Source organism: Vanellus vanellus (assembly GCF_965231255.1).
Source record: "Vanellus vanellus genome assembly, chromosome: 1".
Lineage (NCBI taxonomy): Eukaryota > Metazoa > Chordata > Aves > Charadriiformes > Charadriidae > Vanellus > Vanellus vanellus.
In genome coordinates, this window is record NC_138905.1 from 141,991,585 (window position 1) to 142,010,490 (window position 18,906).

Sequence of the window (18,906 nt, forward strand, 5' to 3'; positions counted from 1 at the left end):
CAGTCTCTACTCCTCAGGAAAGCAGTTTGCCAGATTTGAATAAACAACAGGATTGAGAAGGCGGGTTAAGGATCTGTCTCAGGACAAGACAGCTGATGATAAAGGGAATTCCTGTAAACATAACATTCTTGTCCCACGACAGCAGACTATCGCATGCCTCTGTTGTATCCAGAAGGTTACTGTGAGCTGGAGACAATTATTGAACAAAGAGTGAGCTGGGAAGATGAGCCATCACATATCTGCCCAGAAGAGACAGGGTGGTTTTTGGGGGGGGGTTTATATTTGCTGCTTCAGAATTCCCTACTGACACTAATAGAATAGATTAAATTATTTCAGTTGGAATGGATCTACAGTGAACATCTAGTTCAACTGCCTGACCACTTCAGGCCTGACCAAAAGTTAAAGCATGCTACTAAGGGCATTGTCCAAACGCCTCTCAAACACTGACAGGCTCGGGGCGCTGACCACCTCTCTACGAAGCCTGTCCAGTGTTTGACCACACTCTCGGTAAAGAAATGCTTCCTAAAGCATATTCAAAATAGCATCATTAACCAGAATTGCAACTAACTTGTGGCCAGCTGAAGGGGTTCATCTCTGCGACTGGCAAGCCAGGAGTGCTTTGAATACATGCACAAGCTCCTATAAATTAACCCTACATGCATAAGTATCTGGAAGCCTATATTTCTCCCAGAAAAGATATTGAAGCCACTCAACTATATAGCCACTACACAGTAAACCTCTTGGGACCCTCTTCCTGCTACAGGAGTTAAATTAAGGTAATTCCAGAGTTCATCATCTCTTCAGGGCTCAAAGGCTAAGATTTAATCTTGCAACTTCTGCACATCATCATTCACAAGATAACAGTCATCTTAATCTCTATGTTGATTCTGTGTGATGAAAAAAGATACTTCACTCTTTAATGCACTGATCTGATTACAAAATCCACTGACTAAAACCTTTGTATAAAAACAAGCTTAGTAACTAAGACCAAGACATCCCTATCTTAATTTTAGCTTTTGTACATTTCAGGTTATAAATATGCAAATTTTTCTGTGGTATGCTCAGAGCCATCCAGTTTCCCCTTGATAAATATGTAAATCAGTTTATCTCTGCAGTGGGGAAGTAATTATCACTTTCAGACCTAGTCATTGAGCACAACACTTGAGGTAAAGATGGAAAATAATAAAACCATTGACAGCAACACAAGAAGTGGCTGCACATATGGTGAACAGTACATAAACTCTGCATGCAACTTGTTTAACATTCAGAGCTAGAACACAACCACTGGAAAGTGAAAATTCTGGGATGAAGCAATAGGTTGTTATTAAGGCACGTTATCTAGCCACTCAACAGAACACATCCAACTAAGAAGACGAGTGATTCTGCATAGAGGAAGCATTACCATATGAACGTCAAAGGTGAGAATGAACACTAGTTAATATAACTGTTTTAGTAGAACAGAAAATAAATTCATAACTAATTTAAAAAATATTTAATAATATTTCCTGCTGAAAGAAAGTGGAGTGTAGATTCAGTGGAAAGTTTTCAATCAGTCCTACTGTGCTACCATGTTTTTTAAAGTTATGCTATGGAAACAGTCCATACAATGAAGTCTTCTGCAAAGCACAAAGCTGGAGTCTCAAACATGCTACATTCCTGCTATGATAGCTTAGTGGGCTCTTCAATGTCAACAGGATGTTCTGCCAAACAAGTAGCATCTGGTTCTGAAAAAGCACATCTATATTAGTGTTTTAATTTGGATCAGTAGTGCACATTTACAGTAAATCCAGTCATGAACAGCTAATATATTTCTATTTGCATAGCAAAGTCTTCTTAGATTTTGTGACCTGGATTCCCTTCAAATTAAACAAAACTCGAGGAGGGACTCCAGGAATGCACCTAAGGCACTCACACAACTGATGGGCATTCAGTCTACAGGACCACAGCAGAGCTGGTCTGAAGTGGATTTCCTGACTCTGCTGGACAGTCTCTCTCCAGCTTGGAAGACAGTTCAGACCTGCCACCACTGGCAGTTCAGAATGCTGTAGGATTGATGAATCCTACCCTGAAATTCTGCTGCTAGCACAATCAAGCTCTACCTGTGCATATTGTAGATACATACAGTGTACATATCTACATCTGACACAGTTATTATAAATATTTTTCAAAGTCAAACAAGCAAAAGAAGCATTTTCATACGCAGCTCAACTATCGAGATGAATGAATTTGGCCCCAAAAATTCTGAATTCTTTTCACAATGAGATAAAGTGAGGCAATTGCCCCAGATTAAACTACCTACAATTACCATTCAAATCAGTAGTTGTTAGGTCCACATAGTCTGTAGAACATCAAGCACTTTCGTATTGAATTCCCCTAGACTCAGGGTGAGACAAATAAAATCAGTGTAAGGGCTCGGAGGAGGGCAGTCTTTTTAAAAAAAAACAACAAAGCAACTTTGGTGTGGGGTCAGCTAAGCTACCAGCATGAACTTGCTTTCTGTTTGGATTTGGATTGCCATGTAACTGTAAACTTGTAATTGGCTTGTGACTGTTTATACAGTCTTTTAAGTATAATGCGTCTTTCAGACCCTCAGGATAAATTTTTAGCATAGTGCACAGCAGATTAGGTATGCACTGCTTAGCAGCTATGAATAAATCAACCAAATTTTGACTTAGAATTATGCATAAGTTTTTCCTAGAAATCAGTACCACATCTCTTATTTTTCTTATTCATATAGGGTTCAAATTATTTTGTAAGTGCGAAAGTTGGAATGATAATTTAGATATATACAAATACGTGTGGGTAATAAAGCACAGAATTAAGATGTGGTTATGAAAGTTGTGAAGATCTGCAAGTATAGCTGCAATATCAATACAGACAATGCAGTACGGAAAAGTTTTCATATTTACATCAGTAGTACAATACTAATGATGGATCATTAAAGGTCAAAAGTATAACTATTCAGTGGCTATGTCCTTATTAGTATTTAAATTAGCTAATAAATGCATCGCTTGAAATTCAGTTTTAGACCTTACATCTGTTGAACATAAGGCTATGTATTTCTAATGTGAATCTTAATTTTTAGCCTACTTAAAATGCTAAAATATGAGAGATGGTCATGCAATTTTAGGAGGGTCCATTACATTTGCATTTTCCATGACAGCTGTGATAACTTTTTGGCTAAATTTGCATCTTCATTCTGCACACATCTGAGAATAAGATGCCATTTCACACATACAACTGAGATGCATAATGCAAAAGGCACTGCCTAGTTCCCCACTTCGAGGTCTCCCATGTTTTCTTTAAATTTTGGAAGGAATTTCTTGAGGTAGGACCTAGGTAAACTGTAATGACAACCGAAGAATGCTATTCATTTTTGAATTAGACTGTCAGGTGAAGTTAAGGCTTCAGCTATTTGATCATTCCAGTAGATGCTGATAGTGATTGATTCAATAATTGTGGAGTGATAAAAGAAACTCTTCTCTATATCTTCAGAACTTTAAACATTTATTAATGACTGACTCAGTTATAAACTGAATATGTATATGCTCTTAGATCCAAATGCATAATGCCGACATGTTTCCATATTAAAGCATGAAGAGTTATGATGAATTTAAAACAGGGCAAGTAATTTAACCCCACATTTTAGTTCTCTGCACTTTTCTGAAAATTTCGAAGTATTTGTCAGTGTTTTTTTATGAAATAAATTTGGAACTGTGATAAAATTTGTTGACAGTACAGTCTAAGCATTTCTTGTCTTTCAATGGCCAAACTTTTTAATCTTTGCTGAATTTGGGAGCAGGTTCTAAACATTTGCTATAAATCATATATCATAAAGTTAAAAGGAGTTTTATCATGTTTGAATTAATATTCCTCATGAAACCTTAATCCTTTTCATTTCTCAGCTCTCTGATTTTAATTGTGAAAATCTAATCTTACATGAAAGATTAACTGTGCATTAACTCACCCCCAAAACAGAAGATGCCTTCTTTTTTTTTCCCCTGACGTGACCATCACCACGCACACTTGCTCCTTCACCTATTTCTCTAATTGCTTCTGGGCAACTCAGTGGTTTTTGTGCCTAAGTACTACTAGACACTTGAAGCCTACTGTGCAATCACCATCTCCAAACCATGCTAGCTGTGAATGAATCTCTGTACAGACACTGTTAATACCAATAAGAAAGCAAGCCTGACTGTGAAAATTGTCCTCAAGAGAATTTTCTACTAATGAATGTAAACTCAAATCTGTCTTCTCTAGACGACATTCTGAACTTAGGAAAAAACAACAAACAAATTGAAGCCCACAAATCTTTCTTTATGATTCAGCTTTTATTTTTCAACTTAATCTCCTTCTTCGTTTTTTGTTTTTTGTTTTTTTTTTTTTTTTCTCGAGTGTGTGTGTGTGTGTTCAATATGACAGTATCTATGCTGATTTAAACCCCAGAGGATCCTTTCAGAATGAAGGCAAATAATTTTTCAGGTCATCCTCATTGATCACAGATGACTAGCTCAGAAGATTGCTCACTGTCTTATGAAATGGGACTTTGATTCCTTAATTCATCTAAGTGCTCCTGAAAAAAAGTTCCCAGACTATTCGGAAAGAGCTTTTGTTAAAGTTTCATAGTAGTACTCAGTAGTACAGCAGATGTCTACTTTTTTTCTGGTCCAAGGCCTGGAAAGAGCAATATGTCACTCTCATCTTAAATTGTTTGGAAATACCTGAGGTCTCTGCTTAGGCCAAGACGTACTTGATGCCCCCAAGACATGGTAGGGGCATGAGATCATCAGACCCGTTTCTTTGCCTTTTCTCTACCTAATTCTTACTCACGAATAAAGCGAATATGTGATATGTGACATTACTAATATAGTTAGTAATCTGAGTTTACAAAGGTTCACCAATATGAATGCTATGTGTCGTTTGGTTTGTAATGGGAAGTTACAAAAAAGGAGTTATAAGACTTCCTTGTTGAAGGCCAGACAGATTTCTGGAGGGGTCTGCTTTGCATACAAGGATCACAGTGAGATGTGTTTTTTAGGATAAATCTGAAGCCTAAATTTGAGATGAGAAAGGATCATGGACATAACACCACAGACCAGATGAAATATTAACACAGATACAAGGAACAAATTAATCTAACTGTAAATAGATAGTATTTGCGGAAGAGAGGGGTTATTGCCAAGGTAAACTCCCCAAAGCACAGATGGCAAACAACCACTGGAAGGCCCCAGCCAGCACATTTCTTAGTTATGGGAATAGCACTATTCCTATGGATAAAGAGGCAGGTACAGGCTTAGTCCCTACCTATTAACATATTGTTTTAAAAGGATTCGTTCTTTCTATACCTAATAACATCAAATCTAAGGATGTTGTATATAGATAGACATCCTTGAATGGGAAAGGTTTGAAATCTCCACATTTCACATGAATAGTTCCATAACAGACTGGAGTTTCACTATCGCATACAGAGAGAAGTAAGTATACAACAGCAAATAGATTTCTGCTCTCAAAGGCACTAGAGAAGCATGGCTAGCTATATTCAGCAACTGACTGTACCATTATCAAGATTTAACAATTAAATATGACAACAGTAGGATAGAACATTTGCATACATTTCCTAATAGTGTATTTATTATACTAGTGCCTCCAATTTAAAACAATTATTTTCTACTCTCTTACTGCATGTTCCTAAACTTAATGTGAAACAAAGGAAGTACTTAAATGTCACATCACAAAATCATTTACATTCTGTGAGAGAAATGTGATAAAATTCTCCTGTATTTTTTGCCAAGAAAGTCCTCAAAGCTCTCTTTAACATGGCCATCTACTTTTTATGAGCAGCACCTGGGGGTCGTTGCAACAACTGGTTCATGAATACAGTAGAACCACACAAAAGTTGAAATGTGAATGGACTGAGAAATTAGGGATATGGGGCTTGACTACCTCAGCTCCAAATTGACAAGAACATTTAGGATATGTCCCATAAAAGTGTTTTAGGGATTTCTTTTGTTTAAGGACACCTGCCAATTTTGTGCCTTACTAAAATAATATTGATAAAGAAGCCATCATAGCAGCTCTTTGCCCTTAAAACCATGCTACAATGTTAAAAGTTTGTCCTGTAGAATGTATTATGATCGACACAAAGGAACTTACATTATGTTTTACTCTGTCTTGAATCGCATCACTTTATGTTGTTGGAAACTTTGGCCCCATTCAGGACTTCATGACACAGATGGGACATTTCAGCCCACTTTGAGCTGCACAGACATCATCCTTACCTTTGGCTTTGGTTTTCCCTCTACTTTTTTGCTAATGGGCATTTGACACTTGCATGGTGTTGCACCCTGCCTGAAAGCTTCTGGCAGCCACATCTGCTTCCCTCTGTTTTGCCAGCTATTGCTGGCCACATGCTTAGCACTGTCTTGCACATATTAGAAGCTGGACCATTTGTTCACTACCTCTCTGACATTATGGTTAAACTTTGAAACCAAGTATACACTTCTATTACAGGGTTTTCACTTCTTTTTTCTTTTGTTTTGTTTTTATTAAAAACAAATCAACAGGAAATGCAGATTGTTTGCATGGTTGGGATGCCATTTTCTTTAAAGAAATGCAATTTTTTTCATAGAGTATCCATATTTGTTGACTTCAAGTCAACCCGGTTCAACTGACTTCAATGCAGTTACATCATCCTATGCAAAAAAAAAAAAAAAGACCTATCCCAGCCTGGCTACAAAGAACAGATATTTATCTGTGTATTTATCATCTTGTTTAGTCAAGAGACTGCCACCTACTTTTCCAACCAAGTCCCTAAAAAATGCCTCTTTTTAAAAAACAAGAGTAGTTTGAGGGACCCAGGTATCCACCAACTACAAAACACTTCTAAATTGCTACATAAAGATCCTGGTCTTCTTAATTTATTCTCATTCTCAGGCATGTTTTCAAAAATCATGTATCAAATATTCTGATATTCTCAAGGTATTGTATTTTATTTTTTATCCCTTGTTTCTTTTTTAAAGAAAATACTATTTACTATTTAACACTCATAGCAAACTTTTGAATACATTCATTAAGGGTTTCTTATTGACAACAACTAGTCAGCAAGAAATTGAATCACAGACTTCCTTAGCTGACAAAAGAAATTCTAACTTCAAATTTACAAACTTCAGAGCTAAGAATACCCAGAATTTTAAAAAAATTATCATATGAAAATGTGTAATGACAATGGCTCTTTTATACTTTTTGACATTACATGCTATTAAATTATTCAGAAAGTTTCAGTATGATATGATGATTTTACAAAGATCATAGACTCATAGAAACAGAGAATGGTTGGAGTTGGAAGGGAACTTCAAAGATCATCTACTCCAACCCCCTTGCCATGGGAAGGGACACCCTCCACTAGACTAAGTTGCTCAAAGCCCCATCCAACCTGACATTGAACACTTCCAGGGATGGGGTATCCACAACTTCTCTGGGCAACCTGTTCCAGTGTCTCACCACCCTTATCATAAACAACTTTTTCCTAATATCTAATCTAAGGCCCTGGTAACAAGTCTCTCTCCGTCTTTCTTATAAGACCTCTTCATATATTGGGAGGTCACTATAATGTCTCCCTGGAGCTTTCTCTTCTCCAGGCTGAACAACCTCAACTCTTTCAGCCTTTCTTCAGAGGAGAAGTGTTCCAGTCCTCTGATCATTTTTGTGGCCCTCCTCTGCACCTGTTCCAACAGGTCCATCTCTTTCTTGTGCTAAAGATCCCAGAGCTGGATGCAGTGGAAGTAAAATCATTTCTAACCCACAAATATCTCATCCACTGAAATACAAGAACCTACAGAGCCTGAATCCTTTATCCTCATAATACAGAAATGCTTGCAGTACTTTAAAACCAAGTAAACTGAAGCACCTAAGGTCAAGTTAATCACACATAATTTTAGGTAAACTAAGTGTGACATTATAGATGAGTCCATCTAGTAGTTCGCTACAAGGGCACTTTCTGATAAAAGGAAGATGCTTCTCCTCTTTCTCCTGCTTTCTGCTTTCCTTGGAAGCTGGTTAGGAAAAAGGAGCTAAGGGAGTGAAGGGTGGTCTGCCTCCCCTCTTTTGGTAGCAGCAAGCTGCAAGATCCACTGAAGGTGTAGAATATAACTTCATGCTGGTCTAAGGTACAGATTTGATTATCTTGAAGTCTCTCTTTCATCATCTCTAGCAAACAACTCAGCCCTTAGGGGTCAGGTGTTCCTTTGGATATCGAGCTTACTACTGTAACATAAAATCTGTCAGGTGTTCTCAGGGTTACTACAACACGCTCTTCATGAGGAAATGTTATAACGAAACTTTCACTGGTGGGTAGGGAGACGGAACAATTTAGGAAGAGAAACGTGCATACAAAGTACAAGAACTAAGCCAAAAGAAGGGGGGAAAAAAAAAAAAAAAAGAAACCATTCAAAATTGTAAAAAAACCTTTGAGTACACTATATGAAATATGCAAAAAAACCCCAACAGTAACATTAAAAAATAACAGGTAAGCAAATATAATAAAGATTCAGTGTCAGGTTTTCTTAAACAGTACCCTAAAATGAAACCCTATTTTAGAATCAAGTAGTGAGAGAAAAAGCTGAAGAACAGCAAAGTTACAACTTCATCAGCCCGCCTTTCATGAATCACAGCATCATTACTCTAGTGCTCTCCCTAATCTTAAAAAATTCATTATTTATCTGCTGGCACAATAAAAAGCTTCTGTAATGCAAAATACACAACTGATTTCTAGAATAATGATCTTTGTTAGTATTACCAGCCTGCCTATTATATAGTGTGGTTGTTTTAGCAGTCAGATGTACCATTGAAAAAAAAAAAAACAGCCATAGTCAATAAAAAGGCAGTTCTACCAACCCCATCAATAACAGCTTATTACCACCTGGAATTTCAGCCTTGTGATTCAGCAGTGTGAAATTTCTGCACGGCCATTCACTAACAGGTACCAGCCTGCTGATGAACGATAGTTTACAACACATAATCGATATTGTCATAAGTTTTATCGTATGACTACTGTTTTCACTGAGAATTAGTTCCCCTCTTTTTTAACAGTATGGTCTCAAATGAATTAACATAAATTTCAAAAGAAGCGTTAAAAAACTCCACGTCTCTCTCCAAGAAACAGCAGGGAACATTTTAAAGGAATCTCTAGGATTCTCAGTATCATCATTGAAACTGAAACGCACACGATCAGTTTTAGGTCTTTTCTACAGTTAAATTGAGATGCAGTCAGATATAAATAAACAGTAAAAGCCTGGAAGCCATTTCCTGAATCATCACAGAAAGTGTTCATATCATTATAGTTCATATGCTGATGAAGGTATTTAATTATCCTTTAAAAATACCACTTAATCGCCAATACCAGAAGAAAAACGGAGTTCCTGAGTCCCTGTGCACATTCTAACCATTTTCCACATCCAACACAGATCACGACCTGGAAGGAAAAACAGCTTGCTTTCCCCCCTTCCTCATTCCCATGCCAGCTGAATTAAAGTCCTAATGCTTTACTATAGATCAAGAACTGGATTACTGAGTGACTGGCAGCAAAGCCAGTAGGTAAATTTACCTCAGTAGGTAAATCTCCATGCCTCAGTTTTTCTTATGGGAAAAAGATTAATGAGATCCCTTTATCTTAAAAAGACTTTGTGAAAATGCTTATTTGCAGATCTGTTATGTACCCTAGTGAAGTAATGCCACAGAAAAGATGAGAGATGTCAAAGAAGTCTGTCTTCAAAACAGAACTTCAATAGCGTGTGTTAAATAAAACATGAGAATTCATATTTAACAATGAGGAATACACCTACTGTTAAGTAGCTGCTCATTAAAAAGGCACTCTGTGATGAGGAGACAGGGTTCCAACGGGAAAAGAAATGGCATGTAAACATATGCTTAAAAACTGTAGCATAAGACACAAGCACAGGAAGATTGATTTTTCCTATCTTTGAGTACTTGACTTCATAGCCTTACAATGTTCACTTGTGCCTTCCACATGTTCATATGAATGTATAATTATTCACCGACTGTATCAGTTATATTAAGGTACTGGGTAATTCACTATAAAACTATCTGAAGGTACAAGGAAGGAGTGTGGGCAGGAAGGCTCAAATGCCCAGATTAAAAATCCTTAACATCTTTAGTTTCTCTGCTCTTTTGTTTCACATTGAGGCTTCTTTCATAGAGATGTAACTTCTACCAGCAACATCCTTCACCTTTGCATCCTTTATTAAAATCGCGATAACAAGCTCCATAAATACCTAGATAGATATTGCTTTCAGTGGCCAAGTGTTGAAGAAAAAAGGACGGCAAAATCATGTTCATAATTGAGTGCTGAAAAGGACACCAAAGTGAGCAAAGGGAGCTGTAAATCATATCTCTCTGCCATCCTGATCCCTTGCTCTTATTAAATTCCTGTACAGTTTCTTTGGGACAGGCCAAGTGCAAAAATCCTCTTAACAGCTTCATAGTATCTGTGCTAAAAAAGTCTCTATGTAGAGGCGCTCCACCAGCAAAATCTTTAGCATCTTCTTTCAAACTGCTTTTGCAGTCTGTATGTTGGAGCTTATCTACAATTTGGATAAAGTTAGCCCCATTCAGTTTACTCATTGCAACCTGTATCCAAGTATACACAGAAATCACTGTACCCCTGCAGGTCAGTTTTGGCTTAAAACTTTACTGTGTTCTTAATCTCACTGGTAATGAGTTTCCCCACCCACCTTAAGCGAGGAATAAAATCCAACCATACCATTTATATGCAAAATTAAATTTTAAGGGCAAAAGTTAGACAAATGGTGGCTACTACATCCCATTACAGAACTTCCTGTCCTCATTGCTTGGAGAGTTGTTGGGATTCTCTTATCCCTAGCTTATCTAAAACAAGCTTTGAGCTTTATCCTACTAATGGAAATTAGTTTGTCTCAAGAGCAAGGCTAATTTTTTCACTGATGATAGCATTTTGATCACAACGCTAGATGTCATTTCACTGTTTTTGTATTAGACCCAGTTTTCAGAGGTCCATAACTAATAGAAAGCCTTTAAAATGTTGAAAGTTATGTGATTTCATTTTTGTAAAGTAAAATGCACAATGTACTAACCCGTCTTGTGCTGACAACTTAACTCCTGTGGTATCAGATGCAAATGAAATCTGTTCAGCAGCTGGCAGCAAATTTTGAACAACACAGCACTAGTACCACCAGCTGCATTACACTGAAGTTTTCCACCATGGAGCGCGCGTTACTAAGACATTATTTAAACTTGACTGATTAAAAAATGCTATAAGAATGGCTGCTTAAGATGTGCTTTGTAATCCTGTGAATAATGTTCTAAGAAGGAGCTTTGCAGTGTACAAAGACGCAATATAGAAAAAGGAAACTGTACTTAAGGAGGATTAGGTAGCTCAGGAGGCTTATCATAGTGGAAACGGGAGTCTTTCATCACTTAGTCACCTCTTAAATTCAGCCCCATTCAGTAGTGACTGAAAGTCATTGCTGCTTAGTGACATATAAAATGAGTTTGGGTTTTAGCCCAGATCGTAACTGGAAAGCATCCACATCATAAAAGGCAGAACCACAAATGCCTTTAATCTGCACTCTTATTGACAATTTTCCCAGATCTGACCTAAGGAGTGAATGTGCTTCAAGAGCTTAACTACTGTTTTAGCTGAAGAAACAGCCTCTTAATGTTAGGGCAAGAGCGGGATGGCAGAATGGGTGGGAAAATGCTGTTCTAGTCACAGAGTACCTGTATTGGCTGAGCACCTTCTTCCTCAGAGATGCTGGCTGAACGTCTTTCATGATCACAAAAACAGCTTAAAAATAAACCTTCTAGACTTGAGACGTATACCAGTATAAATTCAGGAAAGCAAGGTCAAGGAGTGCACCATTAGCATCATGCATCACTCTCCGGATTTTTAGTTCCATCTTTTAAGTTTTCAGTCTCAGCTAAGTTTATGTCACATTCATAATAGCTAGGTAAAACGATCTGAGCCTGATTATCCACCACTTCTGAAAATGTGGCATCATTCTGCTTTGCTTATCTTTTAAATCGACTTTGCACTGTTACAAATGACTACATCAGGTGAAAAGCCATGATAAATTAGGTTTATGTCTGCATACAAGATTTTTTCTAGAAAAAAAAAAAATAGTTAAGGATAGTTCATTCATTTCTTCTCAAAGCAACAGGAATTTATTTTTTTTCCTTTCATATTATGAATGATTATTTTGATTTTTAGCATAATTCAGAATTCTCAGAATATTTATGGTATATGTTTAGATTGATCCTAACAGTAGGATTCTAAATAGAGGTTGAAAGCATACAAATACATTAAAGTAAAATAAAGATGTAAGAGTTCACAATAACAGCCACTAACAATTATATTTAAAAGAAGAGACATAGGTTGCAGATGAAACTTACCAATACTATGCTGTTTCCCAGAAGGAGAATAGTTACTGCTCAATATGGGAAAGAACATTAAAAAAATTTAAAAATCTAGGAATGCAGTTTCACGGAAGTACAACGTGAAATAAATATTAAAATTGTATTTTAATTTCTTTGTAATAAAAATAAGAAGTCAAGTTTAAGACCTCATAGGCTTGTAAGTTTAAAATAATTATTTTTAAATGAGAAAGTAAACGCTTTTACTAAGAAACTGAAGACAGATCACATGCTATTATGAAGGCATATAAAAACTGAAAAACTGGGGGAATGCTTCATGCTTCAGAACCTCAATAATTCTTTGGCTGTAACATTCAGACCCTTCTTTTTGTTTTGTGAACGCTTTAGACTATAACACTTTCATCAGAGCGAGAATTTTACAAAGTCTTGTGGGCATAGTTCAGTTTTGTGCCTCCTAAATATTTTACAGTTTTCCAAAAGCAACTTTCTCTTTGTTTCTGAAAACATTCTTTCCATCTGTTACTAAAGCAGTGTACTTCTACTACTAAAACAGAGAAAAAAAAACCACAGGGTTCAATAAAAATGAAATTCCACTATTAAATTGGAATGCTTTACACTTAGACCCTTGATTCACATCACTCCAGAGTTGAATAGAAGTAGAGGACGTGCTCAATCCAAACACATTGTGTATTATCTATTTAAACATATACATATTCATCAGCTAAAAGGCATATAAGCATTCAGTTTTTATTATCTCACATTTAGGCACTGTAGGAATTAAGAGCCACAGCATAATCCTACACATACATATTGATATAATCTCTTTTACAACACCGGGAAATCTAATTACAGAACAGGTAAATTAGATGTTTCCACAGAGGTCTGGAGTTGACTTGGCAGAGCTTTTGCCCTCCACTTTGAAAGCACTGTGAAGATACATGTTTATGGACAATTCATAATCATGATAACAGATGAATCAAAGAAAAACAGTGAAAAGCAGCCTGATTTTAAGTTAGTCCTACTAGATTGAACCCTAGCTGGTCTTTCTCAGTGAAATATATTTTACTTCTGCCTTGCTGTATTTCATTTCATATTGCCCCAGAGAGTTGTGTAGCAGATGCTTTGACAAGTCATAAATGTTCCTCAGGTAAGGTTCAATTTATTCAGATATCCAAGGTTTTAATTACATAAGTACTTTCAGTTAAAAGAAAGTTAGGCACTTTATTTCCTTGTAAGAAAGATATCTATTTAAGGTATCACTAACATCTTCAAAATTTGTTGTCACTGTAGTAAAACAAAATCGCAAAATTGTTTGGGTCGGAAGTCATCTTAAAAGATTTTCTAGTCCAATCCCCCTGCCACGGGAAAGTACATCTTTCACTCGATTGTGTTGCTCAAAGCCCTGTCCAACCTGACCTCGAACAGTTCCAGGGAGGGGACATCCACAGCTTCTCTGAGCAATGTGTTCCAGTGTCTCACCATCCACATTGTAAACAATTTCTTCCCAATATCTAATCTAAACCTACTCTCTTTGATTTTAAAAATGTTGCCCCTTGTCCTGTCGCTCCTGTCTCTCCCTGTCTTTCTTATAAGTCTCCCTCATATATTGAAAGGCAGCAATTAGGCCTCCTTGGAGCCTTCTCCAGGCAAACAACCTCGACTTTTTCAGCCCTTCTTCATAGGAGAGATGTTACAGCCCTCTGACCATTTTAGTGGCCCTCGTCTGGAACTGCTCTAAGAGGTCCATGTCTGTCTTGTGCTGGGGACCCCAGAGCTGGATGCAGTACCCAGGTGGGGTCTCACGAGAGAGGAGTAGAGGAGGAGAGTATCATCAGAGTATCTTGCTTCTGTTTGCTTCAGTGAAGAGTTCCTTGGTCCCTCTAGACTGACTTTTAAAGGTTATGTCTGATTTTGTTTCAAAATATGAATTGAATTTAGTGAATAGCTTTTTTCTTTTCTTCAGCTTTGCACAGGATCACAGAATGGTTGAGGTTGGAAGGGACCTCTGGAGGTCACCTTGTCCAACTTCCCCTGCTCAAGTAGGAGGAAGGAGCCCAGGACCATGTCCAGATGGCTTCTGAATACCTCCAATAAGGGAGAGTCTACCACCGCTCTCAGCAACCTTTACCAGTGCTCAGTCACCCTCACAGTTAAAAAGTTTTTCCTGATGTTCAGAGGGAACCTCTTATATTTCAGTTTGTGCCCATTGCTTCTTGTCACTGGGTACCAATGAGAAGAGCCTGGCCCCATCCTCTTTGCACCCTCCCTTCAGGTATTTATATACATTAATAAGATCCTCCCTCAGCCTTCTCTTCTCCAGGCTGAACAGAGCTCCAGTCCCAGCTGTCACAACCTTTCCTCATAGGAGAGATGCTTCTATTAAGGAGTCCCTTAATCATCATCATGACCCTCTGCTGGGCACTGTCCAGCAGCTCCGTATCCCTCTTCTACTGGAGAGATACGGAGCTACTCTCTTCACACATAACTCTAACAAACCTTTTAAGATATTTCAAATACAAGTTACATGCAAGATGCATTGGGATTTATTTCCATTCCTTTTTTTCTAATTAACTACCATCAGGTGATGGTAATATTTTCTTGGTATAATTTCATCCTAAGACAGGTCAAAAGGTCATGGCAGAGAGGAAGCTTGCAGGGCATTCACATAATAAAGATATCCAGACAAGGTCCCCACTCTACAGTTACCTAGCTTGTGTCAGACTACAATTTCTGAGATTTTTTTACACTTAAGCCATTCAGTTTTGATTGTTCTACGAAGGATTAAGAACTGATATGTAGTTTTGCTACTGTTAACAGAAGATTAAACAGCCACTTGCAAAAGTGGTGTTGAATTAGTGTGTCTTCACACAGCTTGCTTGCAGGTCTACAGGGGGCTCCAAAACTCTTTGCAGTGATCTGTTTTGGATTAAATTAGTGTAATGCAATTTACATCAAAAAAATTTCTGAACATGTCCATTTCTTTTTCTATACTCAATCAAGAATGAAGGAATGAAGGAAGGGAAGAAGAGAGGAAGGAAGAAAAGGATAATATTGCATTCATTCATTTATTTTTCCATTTGTAGACTGTAAGATTATTTCATCTGCTCTCATATGAATTATAATTAATAGCATTAATAAGGTGCTTAGCCTACATTGAAAGAAAATTAATGTTATTAGCCAGAGAATAACTCTCTAAGGCATGTCACATGCAGTGACATTATAACTGTGAATGCTTTAAATATTGAATTCTGTTATACACACATCAGTATGCAAAAGCAGTAGACACACATGGCCCCAAAGCTTATTCAGAGACTTTGTATTTTGTATTTTTGACATGGACTGCAATTGTACTTCTCAGTATTGGTTTAACAAATCACAAACATGAAATATTCAGAGGAGTATTTTATTCATGCATCTTATAGGTTTTTCTCCTCCTAGCATGGAGATTGCCTTATAATTGAATTATTGTCCAATTAGGTAATTGATTCTCAATAAGTAAGCAAATGAAAATGGAGTAATTGTCTTCCATTTAGAATTCTCAGTCTGAGTGGAATTCTCTGTCTTACTAGAAAGGCTGTTGCTTTTTCTCCTGCAAATGGCAGCTAAAGACTTCTTTCTGATTCCAGCTGATCTCTCAAATCAGGAACAATATTTCATTTGCATTTCATGGTCTAATATTGATATAACTTTTTCATCACTGGTACCTGACAGTCCAAACTTCTACTTATAACTTCTCTTCAATTCTTTTTTTTTTTTTTCCAGTCATCCACAAGGGTTTTACACAATATTTCCCACTCAGCAGACAACACATTGTAAGTTTCTTTTAGAATTGTGTCGCAGTTGGAGTTCCTTTTCCAATCAGATGCCAAACATGTCTAATGCTGTACTATAATGAAGTTTTCCATACATTCATTTTTTTCTTCCTACACTTGTGTTGTCTTTAATTAGAGGGTTTTGCAGCATATTGTTATATCTGGGCTATTTTGTTCTTACTGCTTTTGCAAATTGCATTCATCTATGCATAAACACTAATTTCTGCCTAGTGAATGATAAAACCTCCCTTTGTGGAAAGCTTACAGTTTTCACTTTTTCAGCTTTTCCAGACAATTTTGTTTGACTTTTCTACTGTAACATCTTTAGAGGCATTCCAAGAAAATACTGGTTACTGACATCAGCAATACAGTGAATAAATCTACTTTGTCTGACACAGCTGATGCATTAAGACTGGAATTTTCAGTGAAGGTTAATGGAAATAAGTACTCCCTTCAATGGAAAAAAAAAAAAAAAAGAAAGAAAAAAGCTATATTATTCCTTCAGACTCCTTTGGAAATGTCAGCCATAACTTTTGTCATCATTCTAATAATGGAGGTGAAAGTAACAGAGGAACTAAACATATTTTCTATGTCCTGGAGCAAATGCGCAATCTGTCAACAGAGGAGTCTTACAAGACGTAAGCAAAACCAAGTAACCAGACCTCCAACTGAAACAAAATTTGATGCTTGTGTACTAGTTTATGACAGATGAAGATCTGTTTCCTTATTGATTAAGCCAGCTCTGCTGCCCCTGATGTGCCTGCAACGGATTGTAAAGGACAACACATGCGGAAACTCGTGTATCTCCTCTCTGAGTTTGTTCAAAATTCTTATGTTATCACCACTGAATTTGTAGCTCTGATTTATCCCAAGATTTTTTTAATAATATGCTTGTCTTATAGTTTGGTTTGTTTGGCACATCTCCTAAGAGCCTGTGGTCATTCTGGAAGAGTAGCCATTTTCAATCTGTTACTACCTCTGCATCTTTAAAGAGCCTGCATGAACATCTCAGCTGCCTTAGTTTCCAACTCGCTGTTTAAACCCTAGAGCTACTCTCCTGAAGGAGGCAGCAAAACGTAATGGCAGCAGCGAATGACCAACGAGGCTGGGATAAGCTAACTACCATGGAACAGAAAAAGAAATAGTAAAATCAAACACAGACAGTAAGACCAGCTGATGCTCAGTAGCTTACTACAATGTGGATGCAAGCAGAAATGACAACACATGCACACTTCTATCTAATGCAAGCCCTTGATTAACCAAACGCTGGTGGCCATTGACAGAAGTGATAAAGACACAGGGTGTAATACAACTGGAATGAAGCCACTTTCATCACAAAACCTGATTTACAAAAGAGGTTTTTTCTGTTTAATCCACTTACCTTCCACATTGAAAACCCTTCCTAATAAGTGTATCACAGTTTCTCACAAGGCTTTTCCCCATTTTTGCAAATACTTCACTAAATACATTACAAATCACTGAATGTGCTGTGACGCCTTTTTTCCCCTAGCTTCTGCAACTAGATCTCTTGATGCAATATATGCAAAGGAATATATATTATGTTTCACTGCACAGTTTAAAAATAATTCAGAAATATGTATGCACCAAAGCTGAATATCTGTTTACAGCAACTTAATAAAGAAGTAACATTCTCTTGAAGAAAGCCAATTTGCACTGAGTTGTAACTGAGAAGACAATTGACTTGGGGTATATGGGAAGGAAGAATGTAAGCTCATCTTTAGCTTGTAACTGCTATTTTCCAGCATGATTCTTCTCAAATATGACCTGTTAGTCTTTTTCACAGGCAATTATCTCTGGAATCAGAGAGTCATTCCAATACATCTAGAGATAAGGAAATCTTGTTGAAAGATGTAATGATAAACTGATTCCCAGCCTCAGAGAGAACAGAAGGCTCTGAAGGACAAATTGTTTGGTTTTGACTATTCTTCATGAACAGAAGTGGACCTCACCTGAGTGATTTCACTAATTCGGAGAATTCATTAAAATAATTAGCAAATTACTTTTGCTAATAGTGCACACTGTAGTCACTTTATTTGAAAATATTTTGATAGAAATACCATGTCGTTATTTTTCAAGTGAGCATATTGTTTTATGAGGACAACCTGCCAAGGCCAGATGGCACCCAGAGGCTCATGGGGCTGGATTCAAATATTCTGCTTCGAATGTCCACAGTTATAGTGTCTGTAGCTCTGCTAAGTCCCTACTGTATGGACCACCTTCATAGTCAAAGAAGAGAGCAGGCATTTGTAGGACACAATAAATTTAATCATAAATTAGATACTACAATAGACCAGATTATTGTGCCTTTTAAATTACTGTTTCTTTCCCCTAAGTATAAAGGACAAGTATACTGTCAGATATACTATAGACATTGAAATTGCTGAAGCCTGCATTTGATGGACATGAATTTCCTCCACTGATGTTAGAAGCACATGTAACATACCTACACTCCAGTCCATTTCCTCCACTGCATCCCCATATAAACCATGCTTGCTCTTTCCTCTGAAATTTTTTGAAGCGTATAGAGCAGTATGGACATGAAGGTAAGACAGGACAAGAAGAAATGGTGTATCGGTGTTCCTGGAAAACAAAACAAAACAAACCCTCAAACCCTTAGTATTTTTATAACAAAATTTACAAACATAAA

At 37.1% G+C, this 18,906-nt stretch overlaps 1 protein-coding gene across 1 annotated transcript in view; it reads right to left on the reverse strand.

Moving 5' to 3' along the window:
* Positions 1-18,906, reverse strand: part of STS (steroid sulfatase) — a gene marked incomplete at its 5' end in the record, with an annotated part of 88,540 nt that overhangs the window by 48,405 nt on the left and 21,229 nt on the right. The window contains one exon of the mRNA XM_082493137.1: positions 18,703-18,839. Within this exon, the coding sequence (XP_082349263.1) occupies positions 18,703-18,839 (137 nt within the window). The remainder of the gene's footprint in view (positions 1-18,702; positions 18,840-18,906) is intronic.